The 15,010-nt window shown below is 46.0% G+C and overlaps 1 protein-coding gene and 1 pseudogene across 12 annotated transcripts in view; both read right to left on the reverse strand.

Moving 5' to 3' along the window:
* The window catches only part of SPECC1 (sperm antigen with calponin homology and coiled-coil domains 1), a 304,891-nt gene that overhangs the window by 20,162 nt on the left and 269,719 nt on the right, over nt 1–15,010 (reverse strand). For 9 of the 12 annotated variants that reach the window (XM_055243198.2, XM_063617724.1, XM_063617723.1 and 6 more), the window contains one exon: nt 5,646–5,762. The exons of 1 other annotated variant lie outside the window; for it this stretch is intronic. In XM_055243198.2, the coding sequence (XP_055099173.1) occupies nt 5,646–5,762 (117 nt within the window). Of the gene's footprint in view, nt 1–5,268; nt 5,461–5,645; nt 5,763–15,010 lie in introns of those variants that run through there. 2 more of the 12 variants (XM_063617722.1, XM_063617725.1) reach the window with 1 other exon arrangement.
* LOC129463293 (uncharacterized) lies at nt 12,348–12,448 on the reverse strand (annotated as a pseudogene).

A 15,010-nucleotide genomic window follows, 5' to 3' on the forward strand; every position in this document is an offset into this window, starting at 1 on the left:
ATCTGTTGTGAAAACACAAGCGGAGCCAGGCGTGGTGGCACATGCCTGTAATCCCAGCTACTCTGAAGCCTGAGGTGGGAGGATCCCTTGATGAAAAACTGTCTCAAAATACCCTGAAATAGTATACAGGGTGACATGGAATATAGAAGAGGGGGTGGCTTTTTATTCACAACAGTAACTTTTATTCATTTTTGCAGCAGCAGAACATCTGTGACCAAGTGTTATTATCCCAATGCTCTTTCATTTGATCACTGTCACCATCACTGTGCAGAGGCCACCTGGGAGGCAGAAGCCACAGACAAGCAGCAGCTCCGAAGGGCCTCACTTCCCCCACGGGCTGTAAGCTTCAGATGCAGCTCAGCCCACAAGGGCCGGGCAGGGTGACGCCATCACTGCTTCAGTGTGCCCTGGTCGGGGGAGGATGGTGCAGGCCTGGGACCTTCCAGTTCCAGGACAGCCTAAGTGCCCAACCTGTGGCAAAACTCTTAGTCACCAGCAGGGATTGAGGGGTTGGGCTCGTTGGGCCTCACACTCAAAACCGACAGGAGAAAGATGCCAATCCTAGAGTTCCCCCTCTCAGGGTCACACTTCATTCATTTCAGACACTGACATAAGCACGCTCCAGTCCACCACCTGAGTCCATCTGGACTAAGCAGAGAGTTTCACAGGTGGACAAGTGAATGCCCTTTTTATTGAAAACAATAAAAACAAAAACGGCTGGGCACAGTGATTCACAACTGTAATCTCAGAACTATTGGGAGGCCCAAGCGGGTGGATCACCTGAAGTCAGGAGTTTGAGACCAGCCTGACCAACATGATGAAACCCCATCTCTACTAAAAATATAAAACCTAGCCAGGTGCAGTGCCATATGCCTGTAGTCCCAGCTACTTGAGAGGTTGAGGCAGGAGAATCACTTGAACTCGGGAGGCGGAGGTTGCAGTGAGCTGAGATGGTACCACTGCACTCCAGCCTGGGTGACAGAGTGAGACTGTCTCAAAACAGCAACAACAACAAAATGACAAAATCTTTCATGGACTGTAAATCGCACCCTGTGATCATATATCTCTTTACTATCATAGAAGATATGCTTGTTAGTTTTTATCAGAAATTCCCTACTTAATACCAATGTCAGACATAGTTTGCTTTCATCCACGTGGGGACAGCTCATAATTTCTATACATTCTGGGCTATCAACAACTCTATCACATACTTTTTAGATTTTGATTTTAATAGTTTTACAAACATTAAAGGCTTCTCTTGGTACCCTTTCTGATGTATGTGTAAATTTTTAAAAAAATGCCCTGGCACTAAGCACATAGGGGAACACGGCTCCAGGCTGGGGCTGGACACATGTGCCTGTCATCCTGATGACCCAAGGTATGTGCTGTATTCACATCCACTTGCTCCCTGTGAAACCCAGCTTCTAACACACTTTTAGGAAATCTTCCCTGCTCCTTCCCCTCTCTGCTCTAGTAAGATTCCCCCCATGTGCTCAGTTTCATACAGTATGAGTCTGCCTGTTGGGATATGTTACTTTGAAAACCCACACCCGTAACTGTGATAGATATGGCCTCTCTCACCAAAAAGAACGCTAGCATCCCCCAGGGCAAGCCACACACCAAGAAGTGGTGAAATGTCATTGCAGCCACTGTGGCTCCTCCAGCGTATGGCCAGGATGGCACATTTAGGAAACAGGAGGCTGGTTGTTCCTTCAGAGAGTGGCAAACGGGATGTAATTAGCAAATAAAATCCTAGGCTCTGAGACACAACCCAATTCAAGATTACTGTGAGGCCAAATAGATCCTAAAATGAAAAATTCCAGACATCCAGAGCTGACTCGGACTCTCATCACAGACCCACAGTCTTCCACACGCTGCCTTACACACTCCCTGGTGGTCGGGTGATTGGTCTGGGGAAAAATTCAACCCTGCATGTAGGGAACAGGGGTCTATGCCATGGCCTCAGCCTGCCCCCACTGCGTGCTGCCACGGCTGCGGGAGGCCTAGGCAGCTGGCGAAGCCTCTGCACTCAGAATCGCAGAGACTAGTGCCAGACACAGGGGCTCTGGCCCAGGAGGCAAGGCTCACAATTTGGAGCCTGAGAACAAACACTTTTAGGTCCATAATTTTCCAACAGAGCCATGCTGATTCAAGGACAAGGTAGTCTGCCCGTCTGGATGACTGCAGGGAGTGACGCACACACACAGTCAGGAGGACATGAGTGTGTGCGTGTGTGGGCTTCACCCAGCACAGTGTTAGGAAGGCCTTCTATTTTCAGTGCTTTTATGCCCATTTCCTCAGTTATCTCCACAACATCATATCAGAAAAGCAGACACTAAGACATCAAGAGGGCGGGGAGGGAATATATGCGTAGATCACACCTGTGACCCATGAGGCCGCTGCAGGCTGTGTCCCCAGCTCAGACCACCTCTCTGGCTGCTCCTTCCTGGTCCCCTTTGCTGTGTCCTCCTCCTCTACCTCCACAACAAACACTGGGGTTCCCAGGTGTGTTCCTCGGTCCTCCCTCTCTATGTTTCCCTAAGACCAAGGGGCTGGGTGCTATCCTCCACTCTGATGGCTTTAAATTCCATTTGTGCCCATGCTGTCCAACATGGCAGCCACATATGATGTGGCTATTTAAATTAACATGAAAATTGAAATTAAAAATTCAGTCTTCAGTCACATCTGCCACATTTCAAGTGCTCAAAAGCAGGTGTGGTTGGTGGTTGCCCTGTGGGCAGTGCAGATACAGAACATTCCCATCATTTCAGGAACCTGCATTAGACAGCATGGATCTCTTCATGGACGACCCCCAGATCTGTGTTTCAAGCTCTGCTCTCCCACCCGGCTCCGGATTTGCTGCGCACTCGCCTGCCTGCCATCGCCACCTGCATATTTCATAGCACCTCAGACTTCACATGATTTAAACACAACCTTTCCCCCAGAATGTTTAATAATCCTGTCCAGCCTGCTTCACAAACAAAGCACCCCACAGAAAAGTAATTTAAAGATTTTAATACATTCCGTGATGGTTAATTGTATGTGTCAACTTGGATAGGCATGGTACCCAGATACTTGGCCAAATATTATTCTAGATGTTTCTGTGAAGGTTTTTTTTTTTCCTGTTTTTTTTTTTTTTTTTTTTTTGAGACAGGGTCTCCGTCACCCAGGCTGGAGAGCAGTGGTACAATCATGGCTTGCTACAGCCTCAAACTCCCAGAGTCAAGTGATTCTCCCACCTCAGCCTCCTGAGTAGCTGGGACCTCAGATGTGTGCCACCAAGCCCAGCTAATTAAAAAAAAATTTTTTTTGTAGAAATGGGGGTCTCCCTATGTTGCCTAGGCTGGTCTTAAACTCCTGGGCTCAAGTGGTCCTCCTGTCTTGGCCTCCCAAAGTGCTGGGATTACAAGTATGAGCCCCCACACATGGCCCGAGTTTAACATTTAAAGCAGGAGACTTTGGGCAAAGTAAATGACCCCACTTAGTGTGGGTGGGCCTCATCTAATCAGGTGAAGCCCTTAATAGCAAAGGCTAACCTCACCCAAGAAGAGGGAATTCCACCAGCAAATGGCCTTCACATTGGGACTGTAGTATCAGCTCTTCCCTGAGTCTCCAGCCTGCTGGCTTACCCTGCAGATGCTGGACTTGCTAGCTTCTATAATCTCAAACTAGTTCCTTAGAATAAATTTCTCTCCCCAGCCCCCACCTCTTTCTCTCTCTCTCTACACACACACGAACACGCACACTCTCTCTCTCTCTCTTTTTTGGTTCTGCTTTTTTAGAGAATTCTAACACCTTAAAAATTAAATTACTTTGCTCAGTTACTGTCATTGCTATGACCCTCCTTTGTACTTTATTTAAATCCTGATGTGGGATAATCCAAACAGAGCTTTTAAGCATATCTATGCCCTCCCCATCTCAGACAATGGCCCTTTCAAACTAGACACCAGGGCGTCATCTTTGACTCCTTCCTCTCCTCCTCCCCTACAACCAAACTGTCACTAAGTCCAGTTGATTCTGTCTGAGACATATTTCGAATCCTTCTATGTCTTTCCGTCTGCATTGCTACCACCCTCGTGGTTAGTGGGTGAGGCCAAACCAGAGCTGTGGGGAAGCTCTGTGGCCTCTCCTGCCCCAGACTCCCCAGATCAGCCCAGCTACGGGGGTCTGCCCCCTCGACTTCCCTGGATCAGCACAGCCTCTCTGGCCCCACTAACTGCATCCAGCCAACCAGCCTTCTTCCACGGCCTGGACAACACCAAGGTGTTCCCTAGCTGCAGCTGCTCCATAGCCCTGGCTCTGCATTGCTGCCTCCTCTACCTTCCAATGCCAGTTTCTTTTTCCTTTTTTTCTTTTTTTTTTTTTTTTTGAGAAGGAGTCTTGCTCTGTTGCCCAGGCTGAAGTGCAGCGGCATGATCTCGGCTCACTGCAACCTCCGCCTCCCAGGTTCAAGCAATTCTCCTGCCTCAGCCTCCCAAGTAGCTGGGATTACAGGTGCACGCCACCACACCCAGCTAATTTTTGTATTTTTAGTAGAGATAGGGTTTCACCATGTTGGGCAGGCTGGTCTTGAACTCCTGAACTCAGGTGATCTGCCCGCTTCAGCCTCCCAAAGTACTGGGATTACAGGCGGGAGCCACTATGCCCAGCCCCAACGCCAGTTTTGACATCACCGCTGCAGTCTCCCTGGTCTAAATGTGATCCCCGTCACTCAGTCTCACAGCACTGAGTTTCTCTCTGGGCTCTTGCATCACTTATCCTTGTTAATTTATAATTTTACTTGTTCTACGTCTACTTGCTTGCTTATTGTCTGTCTAGCTCATGAGGGCATAGAACATCTCTACTGTTGATTGTTTTCTTATGATAGTGCCCAATGCTTGACAAGAAATTCTTGAGTGACCAACAGCAGGACCCAGCACAGTATTTTCCAAAGTATGCTCTGTGGGACATTTTGTAAGAGGTTCTAGGTCAGGGGTTGGCAAACTGCTGTCCCAAATCTGGCTCATAGCCTGTTTTTGTAAATAAAGTTTTGTTGGGACACAGCCATGCACATTCATTTACAAAGTGATCAATGGCCTCTTTAGCCCGATGGTAGAGTTGAATAGCTGTGACGGGACCACCTGACCCACTGAGTCTATTACGTGGCCCTTAACAGGGAAAATTTGCCAACCCTTGTTATGTGATTGTAGTAAAATAAACAAATGTAAGTAAAGAGGTTAAGTGGATCTGATCTATGTTGGGTTAAACAGTCACATAGATTTCTTAATGTAGGACTTCTTGAAGTCTTTAATGTGTTAATAGGCACCATGCTCTCTGAAAATGTGATGCAATATACAGTGTCCCAGACTTATTTGAACAGGGAATTCTTTTTGTTGGTGCTTGCTGGTCCTTTGGAACAGGCTTTGAAAAATGCTGGCCAAGGTCTTGAAACCATGAAGGTGAGATTCCTGAGAAGGGAAACTGAGGAAGATTTGCTGAGGATGGGATTCCACGGTGCAGTCAAACATTCAGGAATTATCTGTACCTGGTATCAATATCCCAACTTCTACTTCAGGCCTGTAAGCCCCTCCCACAGTGGGGTTTATCAATTAGGAATCCTCCTGCATTTCCTAGAGGATAACCAAGGTGACAGGGCCACGACTTACTTTCTCCTGACTATTCAGCTCCTGGTAGGGGATGTGGGCAGGCAGGTAGGTGTGAAGCAGAGCACAGAAAGCCAGGCCATCGCTCCAACTGCTGCTGAAATTGGTGATGTCAATGTTCTGCAGGAGAGAAAAGTAGTAATAAACAAATACTATTGCAAACTGTGCAGTATCACAGATGAGGGAGATTGTGATAAGATGGGAATCTACACAAAATCAATGTGCAAAAATCACAAGCATTCCTATACACCAATAACAGACAAACACAGAGCCAAATCATGAGTGAACTCCCATTCACAATTGCTACAAAGAGAATAAAATACCTAGGAATCCAATTTACAAGGGATGTGAAGGACCTCTTCAAGGAGAACTACAAACCACTGCTCAACGAAATAAAAGAGGACACAAACAAATGGAAGAACATTCCATGTTCATGGATAGGAAGAATGAATATCGTGAAAATGCCCATACTACCCAAGGTAATTTACAGATTCAATGCCATCCCCATCAAGCTACCAATGACTTTCTTCACAGAATTGGAAAAAACTACTTTAAAGTTCATATGGAACCAAAAACAAGCCTGCATTGCCAAGACAATCCTAAGCAAAAAGCACAAAGCTGGAGGCATCACGCTGCCTGACTTCAAACTATACTCCAAGGCTACAGCAACCAAAACAGCATGGTACTGGTACCAAAACAGAGATATAGACCAATGGAACAGAACAGAGCCCTCAGAAATAATACCACACATACACAACCATCTGATCTTTGACAAACCTGACAAAAACAAGAAATGGGGAAAGGATTCCCTACTTAATAAATGGTGCTGGGAAAACTGGCTAGCCATATGTAGAAATCTGAAACTGGATCTCTTCCTTACACCTTAGACAAAAATTAATTCAAGATGGATTAAAGACTTAAATGTTAGACCTAAAACCATAAAAAACCTAGAAGAAAACCTAGGCAATACCATCCAGGACATAGGCATGGGCAAGGACTTCATGTCTAAAACACCAAAAGCAATGGCAACAAAAGTCAAAATAGACAAATGGGATCTAATTAAACTAGAGTTTCTGCACAGCAAAAGAAACTACCATCAGACTGAATAGGCAACCTACAAAATGGGAGAAAAATTTTACAATCTACCCATCTGACAAAGGGCTAATATCCAGAATCTACAAGGAACTTAAACAAATTTACAAGAAAAAATCAAACAACCCCATGAAAAAGTGGGCAAAGGATATGAACAGACACTTCTCAAAAGAAGACATTTATGCAGTCAACAGACATATGAAACAATGCTCGTCATCACTGGCCATCAGAGAAATGCAAATCAAAACCTCAATGAGATACCATCTCACACCAGTTAGAATGGTGATCATTAAAAAGTCAGGAAATAAAAGGTGCTGGAGAGGATGTGGAGAAATCGGAACACTTTTACACTGTTGGTGGGACTGTAAATTAGTTCAACCATTGTGGAAGACAGTGTGGTGATTCCTCAAGGATCTAGAACTAGAAATACCATTTGACCCAGCCATTCCATTACTGGGCATATATCAAAAAGATTATAAATCATGCTGCTATAAAGACACATGCACACATATGTTTATTGTGGCACTAATCACAATAGCAAAGACTTGGAACTAACCCAAATGTCCATCAATGACAGACCGGATTAAGAAAATGTGGCACATATACACCATGGAATACTATACAGCCATAAAAAAGGATAAGTTCATGTCCTTTGCAGGGACATGGATGAAGCTGGAAACCATCATACTGAGCAAACTATCGCAAGGACAGAAAACCAAACACCACATGTTCTCACTCATAGGTGGGAATTGAACAATGAGAACACTTGGACACAGGGTAGGGAACATCACACACCAGGGCCTGTCATGGGGTGGGGGAAGGGGGAGGGATAGCATTAGGAGATATACCTAATGTAAATGACGAGTTAACGGGTGCAGGACACCAACATGGCACATGTATACATATGTAACAAACCTGCACGTTGTGCACACGTACCCTAGAACTTAAAGTATAATAATAATAAAAGATGGGAATCTACCTTTGGATTTTTCAGTCAGGCAACATAAGAATAAACTTCCCAAATTTGCTCAGAGTATATCTCGTTTTGGTACCAGGAATGGCCTGGTGTTGCCCAAATCCATTCACAGAATAGCACTGAGGAAAGGCCTTCAGTGCTCTAAACAGTAGAGGATTTCTGTCCATCCCTCAGGAGAGTCATTAAAGGCTCAAAGATATCTTATTCTCAAATTAACCCACCGATTAGTTTTGTACATGCCAGCATTTCACAGACTTATTTGGTCAAGGAGGAATCACTACCACCACCACCATCATCAGTACCTTCATAACCATTACCATCATCCCCACCACTGTCATCACTACCTTCACTACCACCATCACCATCTCTGTATAACCCCAATTCACAACAAGCAGACCAAGATGAGAAGGTCTTAAAGACCTACAAGGCTGTCTCTGGATTGCTCTTCCTACCACACTCTTCTCCCCACAATGTAGGAGGCTTCTCAGGGGGAAAAGAAAACCCGTCCTGCTCAGCAGCCCCGTCAGCACACCAAATAAGCAGGGTGCATGAGGCTGCATGAGGAGAAAGAAGCTCCTCCTTCGGGATGGGTGCAGCCCCCAGCAGCTGCTTGGTACACAGTAATAAGGAAACTAAAATCCAACTCTAGCTGGGCATGGTGGCTCACGCCTCTATTCCCAACACTTTGGAAGGCCGAGGCAAGTGGATCACCTAAGATCAAGAGTTTGAGACCAGCTTAGCCAACATGGTTAAACCCTGTCTCTACTAAAAATACAAAAATGAGCCAGGTGTGGTGGCAGACACCTGTAATCCCAGCTACTTGGGAGGCTGAGGCAGGCAAATGCCTTGAACCTGGGAGGCAGAGGTTGCAGTGAGCTGAGATTGCACCACTACACTCCAGCCTAGGTGACATTCTGTCTCAAAAAAACAAAAACAAAAAAAAATTAAATTCTAAGTCCCTGCCCATCAAGATGGTGGCTTCTGAAGACTCCTGTACAGGTCCCTTAGGCCAGCTGGGGACTCCAGTGCATGCCCACCTCTTACATCCTCAGTCCTGTCAGCCACCTGCTCACCCCAACAAGGTTTTCTTCCCTGGATCCACGAAGTTTGTCCCAAATGAAGCATCAGGTTCCCAAGCCTGCTAAAGCTGGGAGCTCAGGTTGTTTAAGCAGGGGCCTTGCAAGAGATTGCAGAAGCGGGGCATAGCTTGGGCTTGGCTGAGTTTTAGGTCTGTGTTGGGTTTTGGGACAAGAAGAATTGGGCAAGTCTAGGGTTCCTTCCTGCACTTTCCCCACAGCCACTGAGGAGCTCTTCCTCTTCTTGCCCTGTCCTGGGAAATGTGAAGCCAGCAAAGTTGGAAAGCTGTGGTGGGTGCTGGCTCCCTCCCACAGGGTGGACACTGACCACTGTTCCCTCCGTCTGCCCAGATGGCCAAATGCAACTCTACAAGTTAACTCTCTGACTGCCCTGGGAAGGTCATTTAGGATGTTTCTATCAGAATCAATTTGTAACTGAAAAGGAGAGGCAGGGTGAAGAGGAATAATGCATGACATTAAGATGGAATAAGAGAAGGAGGTTTGATGGAACTCTCCTCAAAGTGTGTGTGAAGAGGTTCTGGAGAACATGCATAGGGTGGAGATGTGTACTAAAATATGGTACCATGTTTCCTGTGAAGTTTCCTTAGGGTTCTGGAAGCAAATAATCTTAGGCAAAAAAAAAAAGCCTATAATCTCATTTAGCTTTTTATCTAGATTTTTTGAGGGTTATTTCAAGCTAGCCTGACCCTTAGCAGTAAGGTTGGTCAAATATCTCATTTGAAACTGAGGTCAAAAGAGATGGTGTCACATGTCACATGGAGGGTTTACCTGAATGACATAGATACAAAGAATCTGTCCCTGTCTTCCCAGTAAACCTCTTCTCAGTTCCAGTCAGCATCCAGGATGACCCTGGTGGGCCCCAGAATGTCCCCCAAAAGCACTGGCTTTCAGGAAGACAGTGTTCTGGAGTCTGCTTTGCAGTTACGTTTCCCCAGCGAGGAGTATCTGGCTGAAAGCAACACACAACCATAATAACGTCTCTTCATCTTGGCTTTCATGACTCAAGCACAACCAACTTTCAGCAGTCGCTAAGCACATCAGCATTACGTAAAAGCCTGAGAATGCCTTTTGTTGGGAGGGCCCCATCTTGTAAATTCTGGGGCCACTGGGAAGCTGATCCTGTGGATTTTTGGTTTCAAAGTCTCTTTGGGTTCAACAGCTACCTGATGAAACCTGGACACTGCTTTAGAAATGGGGAATGCGTTCATTTTACACTTTCTGAAGAGGTTTGTAGGTTACGGAGGCTGAGGTGAGTGGATCACCTGAGGTCAGGAGTTCGAGACCAGCCTGGCCAATGTAGTGAAACCTCAACTCTACTAAAAATACAAAATTAGCTGGGCGTGGGGGCAGGCGCCTGTAATCCCAGCTACTCAGGAGGCTGAGGCAGGAGAATTGCTTGAACCTGGGAAGTGGAGATTGCAGTCAGCTGAGATCGCACCACTGCACTCCAGGTGGGGTGACACAGAGAGAGACTCCGTATCAAAGAAAAAACAACAGGCGGTAGTGGGGCGGTGGGTTGCCCCATCCAGTTCACTGAAATCATTCAAACCAGATGTTATGGACATCAAACCCTGGGAAGGTGAAAACAAGGAGGGCCTCTATCAGAGGGTCTGGTTTCTGCTTTCCTCTTGGGAAAGGCAGAGAGCACTGTGGCCCTTGCCAGTCCTGAGCTCCCCCTTCCTTCCTCTGCCACGTACAGGCTGGCTGAGACCCTATCTCCAAACCCATCTCTTGCAGTGCTGACCTGGAGGAAGGAAAGCCAGGCTTTATATCCAGAAACCCGTTTTGACGTTTACATTATGCTGATCTCAAGGCATCTGTGTACACAAGGCAAGCGCTTGCCCTGCCTGGAAGTGTTCTTTCCCAAGAGCAATGCTGACGGATACAAGATCATTTCCAAGAGAAAGGCCACATTTTAAATAGCAAACCAAATGTTCAATGAGCAAGACCAAAGTCCTTTGAGTCCCTTGGCTGGGTGCGGTAGCTCACGCTGTAACCCCAGCACTTTGGGAGGCCAAGGCAGGCGGATCACTTGAGCTCAGGAGTTTGAGACCAGACTGGCTAACATGGTGAAATCCCATCTCTACTAAAAATACAAAAATTAGCTGGGTGTGGTGGCACATGCCTGTAGTCCCAGCTACCTGGGAGGCTGAAGCAGGAAGATCGTTTGAGCCCAGGATGTGGAGCTTGCAGTGAGCCAAGATCATGCCACTGCACTCCCGCCTGCATGACAGAGCAAAACCGTCTTTAAAAAAAAAAAAAAAAAATGGTGGGCTGGGAAGGGCAGTGGCATTTGCTGAGTGCCTGTGATAAGCCTGTCACTGTGCATTTTCTCATTTACAGCCATGCACGGTGACTAGTGTTATACCCATTTTACAGATAAGAAAGCCAGAACAAAAAGAAATATTTCTAGTGCCAGAGTCAGGGCCAGAACGCCAGCTCCATTTGCCTCTGAAGCACATGTCCCGTTTGCAGTGGACACTGCCAACAGAGAAGGGTGAGGAGAGGAGAAGACACCAGGCAGGGTGGCTGAGGCATGGATGTCAGCACTGTTGGCAGCACTGAAAGCAGACCCTGCTGAAAGAGGCCCTGCAGCTTGCTCAATTCACGTCTTTGACAAGAGTGAAAGGAAAGGCTGAGGGTGGGAGAGGGCAGATTCTACAGGAGTGAGTGGTGAAACTTTGGTTCCTTCTTGTCAGTTAAAGAAACTAGAACCCCATTTTCTGAGGCCAGGCCAGGCCCACCAGGAATAGACTCTGGGGTGGATGGCATTGCTCTCTGCACTGGTGAATGCTACCGCCCCAAGGAACTTGTGCATCCAAACGGGCCAGGTTCTCCTTCTCACCCTTCCTCCCTCCCTTCCCAAATTCACTTTAACACTTGCTAAATCCTTCTTTTCCAAAAACATGAGAACATTATATACACACATCTTCTATCATTTCTGATACAAAACAGTGTTTTTCTTCATCTGCAAAATCTTCAGAAGCATTTGAGAGGTCAGATGGATCCGGAAGCTCAACAATGCCACCATCTCCCACAACCAAGAAGGCGCCCATATGCTAGTTCATTGAACACTGTCAGGAATAGTTTTTGGGCTCAGAGTGGTGGCCCAGAACTTTGGGAGGCCAAGGTGGGCAGATCACTTGAGGTTAGGAGTTCGAGACCAGCCTGGCCAACATGGTGAAACCTCATGTCTACCAAAAAAATAAAAAAATTAGCCAGGCAAGGTGGTGTGTGCCTGTAATCCCAGCTATTCAGGAGGCTGAAGGGGAAGAATTGCTTGAACTCAGGAGGCAGAGGTTGCAGTGAACAGAGATCATGCCACTACACTCCAGCCAGGGCAACAGAGTGAGACCCTGTCTCAAAAAAAATAAATATAAAATACATAAAAATAAAAATCAGGCAAGTGTGGTGGTGCATATCTGTAGTTGCAGCTACTTGGGAAGTTGAGGTGGGAGAATCACTGGAGCCCAGGAATTCAAGGTGGCAGTGAGCCATGATCACACCAGCCTGGGTGACAGAGTGAGACTCTCTTAAAAAAAAAAAAAAAAAAGTTTTTTTTTTGTTTTCCTTGTGTAGGGGCCCTGCCAGTCTTTTCTGTATCATTCCCATGTTGGTATGTATGTTGCCAAAGTGACCACTAGTTCTTCATCTGTAACTATAAATAGGTCATAAGTTGAGATTAAAGTCTGGCAAGATCAAAGCCATGGTTGAAAAACCAAACAAAATGACTGAAACCCACAGGAGAGCTCTGAGAGTCCAGTGCCTCAGGACAGACTGCACTGGTGGTACTCTGGGGGCTCGGCCGTATTTGAATGCAGACCCTGGCACTGCAGCAGTAAGACCACACAGAAACAACACAGGAAAAAGGAGAACGTGTAACACCTTAAAAAAGAATTATTATAAAAAGTCCAAATCTAGTCAGGTAGACAAGCCCAAGCCCATGGTCAGGAAACACTCTTCTTCCCTCTTTTTATTGCTGACGTTGGCAGAGGTAGAGGCCACCCAACTATGGTTTGTGACATAACACTCGCTCCAAGAACGTTATACTCCTAAATAAAGACGTTCCCTTTCATCTCAGAGTGGAACAACCCCAACCGAGTCCCCTAGATGCCATCTGAAATTATCTCTAATTCTAGCTGAGCATCAGGAGCGCCAGCAACTCCCAGTCCAGTGCAGCTGGGGGACAATTCAAAGCCGTGTGCCCTGTCATCCACAATGGCTGAACTAATTTACATTCCCACCAACCGTATAAAAGTGTTCCCTTTTTGGCCAGGCACAGTAGCTCACGCCTGTAATCCCAGCACTTTTTGGGAGGCCTAGGCAGATGGGTCACTTGAGGCCAGGAGTTTGAGACCAGCCTGGCCAACATGGTGAAACCCCGTCTCTACTAAAAATACAAAAAATTAGCCAGGCATGGTGGTGTGCACCTATAGTCCCAGCTACTTGGGAGGCTGAGGCAGGAGAATCACTTGAACCCGGGAGGCAGAGGTTGCAGTGAGCTGAGATCGCGCCCCTGCACTCTAGCCTGGACATCAGAGCAAGACTCCATCTGATATGGTCTGGCTGTGTCCCCACCCAAATCTCAACTTGAATTTCCCAGAATTCCCAAGTGTTGTGGGAGGGACCCAGGCGGAGGTAACTGAATCATGGGGGCCAGTCTTTCCCATGCTATTCTCGTGATAGTGAATAAGTCTCACAAAATTTTGTGAGTTTATCAGGGGTTTCCACTTTTGTTTCTGTCCTCTTTTTCTCTTGCCGCCACCACCATGTAAGAAGTGCCTTTCGGCCGGGCATGGTGGCTCATGCCCATAATCCCAGCACTTTGGGAGGTTGAGGTGGGTGGATCACGAGGTCAGGAGTTCAAGACCAGCCTGGCCAAGATGGTGAAACCCCATCTCTACTAAAAATACAAAAATTAGCCACACACTGTGGCAGGTGCCTGTAATCCCAGCTACTCAGGTGGCTGAGGCAGGAGAATCACTTGAATCCGGTCGGGGGGAGCGGAGGCTGCAGTGAGACGAGATTGCACCACTGCATTCCAGCCTGGGCAACAGAGTGAGACTCCGTCTCGGGGGGAAAAAAAAAAAAAAGTGCCTTTCACCTCCTGCCATGATTCTGAGGCCTCCCCAGCAATGTGAAACTGTAAGTCCAACTAATCCTCTTTTTCTTTCCAGTCTCAGGTATGTCTTTATCAACAGCATGAAAATGGACTAATACACATCATCTCAAAAAAGAAAAAAAAGTGTTCATTTTTCTCTGCAACCTCGCCAGCATCTGTTGTTTCTTGACTTTTTAATAATTGCCATTCTGACTGGTGTGAGATGGTATCTCACTGTGGTTTTGATTTGCATTTCTCTGATGGCCAGTGATGAGGAGCATTTTCTTCATGTGTTTTTTGGCTGCATAAATGTCTTCTTTTGAGAAGTGTCTGTTCATGTCCTTTGCCCACTTTTTGATGGGGTTGTTTGTTTTTTTCTTGTAAATTTGTTTGAGTTCATTGTAGATTCTGGATATTAGCCCTTTGTCAGATGAGTAGGTTGCAAAAATTTTCTCCCATTGTGTAGGTTGCCTGTTCACTCTGATGGTAGTTTCTTTTGCTGTGCAGAAGCTCTTTAGTTTAATTAGATCCCATTTGTCAATTTTGGCTTTCGTTGCCATTGCTTTTGGTGTTTTAGACACGAAGTCCTTGCCCACGCCTATGTCCTGAATGGTATTGCCTAGGTTTTCTTGTAGGATTTTAATGGTTTTAGGTCTAACATTTAAGTCTTTAATCCATCTTGAATTAAAGGGGAACATCACACTCCGGGGACTGTTGTGGGGTTGGGGGAGGGGGGAGGGACAGCATTAGGAGATATACCTAATGGTAAATGACGAGTTAATGGGTGCAGGAAATCAACATGGCACATGGATACATATGTAACAAACATGCATGTTGTGCACATGTACCCTAAAACCTAAAGTATAATAATAAAAAAAAAGATCTGAGTAAGATACTTACAAATAATATGCATTTTGTTATATTCTCAGAAGAGATGCCAATGCCTCTTGTCCAAACCTAGATGTAGATATACCTTTGCTTTTTTTTTGAGATTGTTTATTTAAACACTTACAAAGCATTATAATGGAATTGAAATAAATCTCAAGTATATTTGACTAAACCAGTGCTTATTAATCTATCATGCATCACTCAGGATCATATT

This window comes from Symphalangus syndactylus, chromosome 14 (genome assembly GCF_028878055.3).
Source record: "Symphalangus syndactylus isolate Jambi chromosome 14, NHGRI_mSymSyn1-v2.1_pri, whole genome shotgun sequence".
Lineage (NCBI taxonomy): Eukaryota > Metazoa > Chordata > Mammalia > Primates > Hylobatidae > Symphalangus > Symphalangus syndactylus.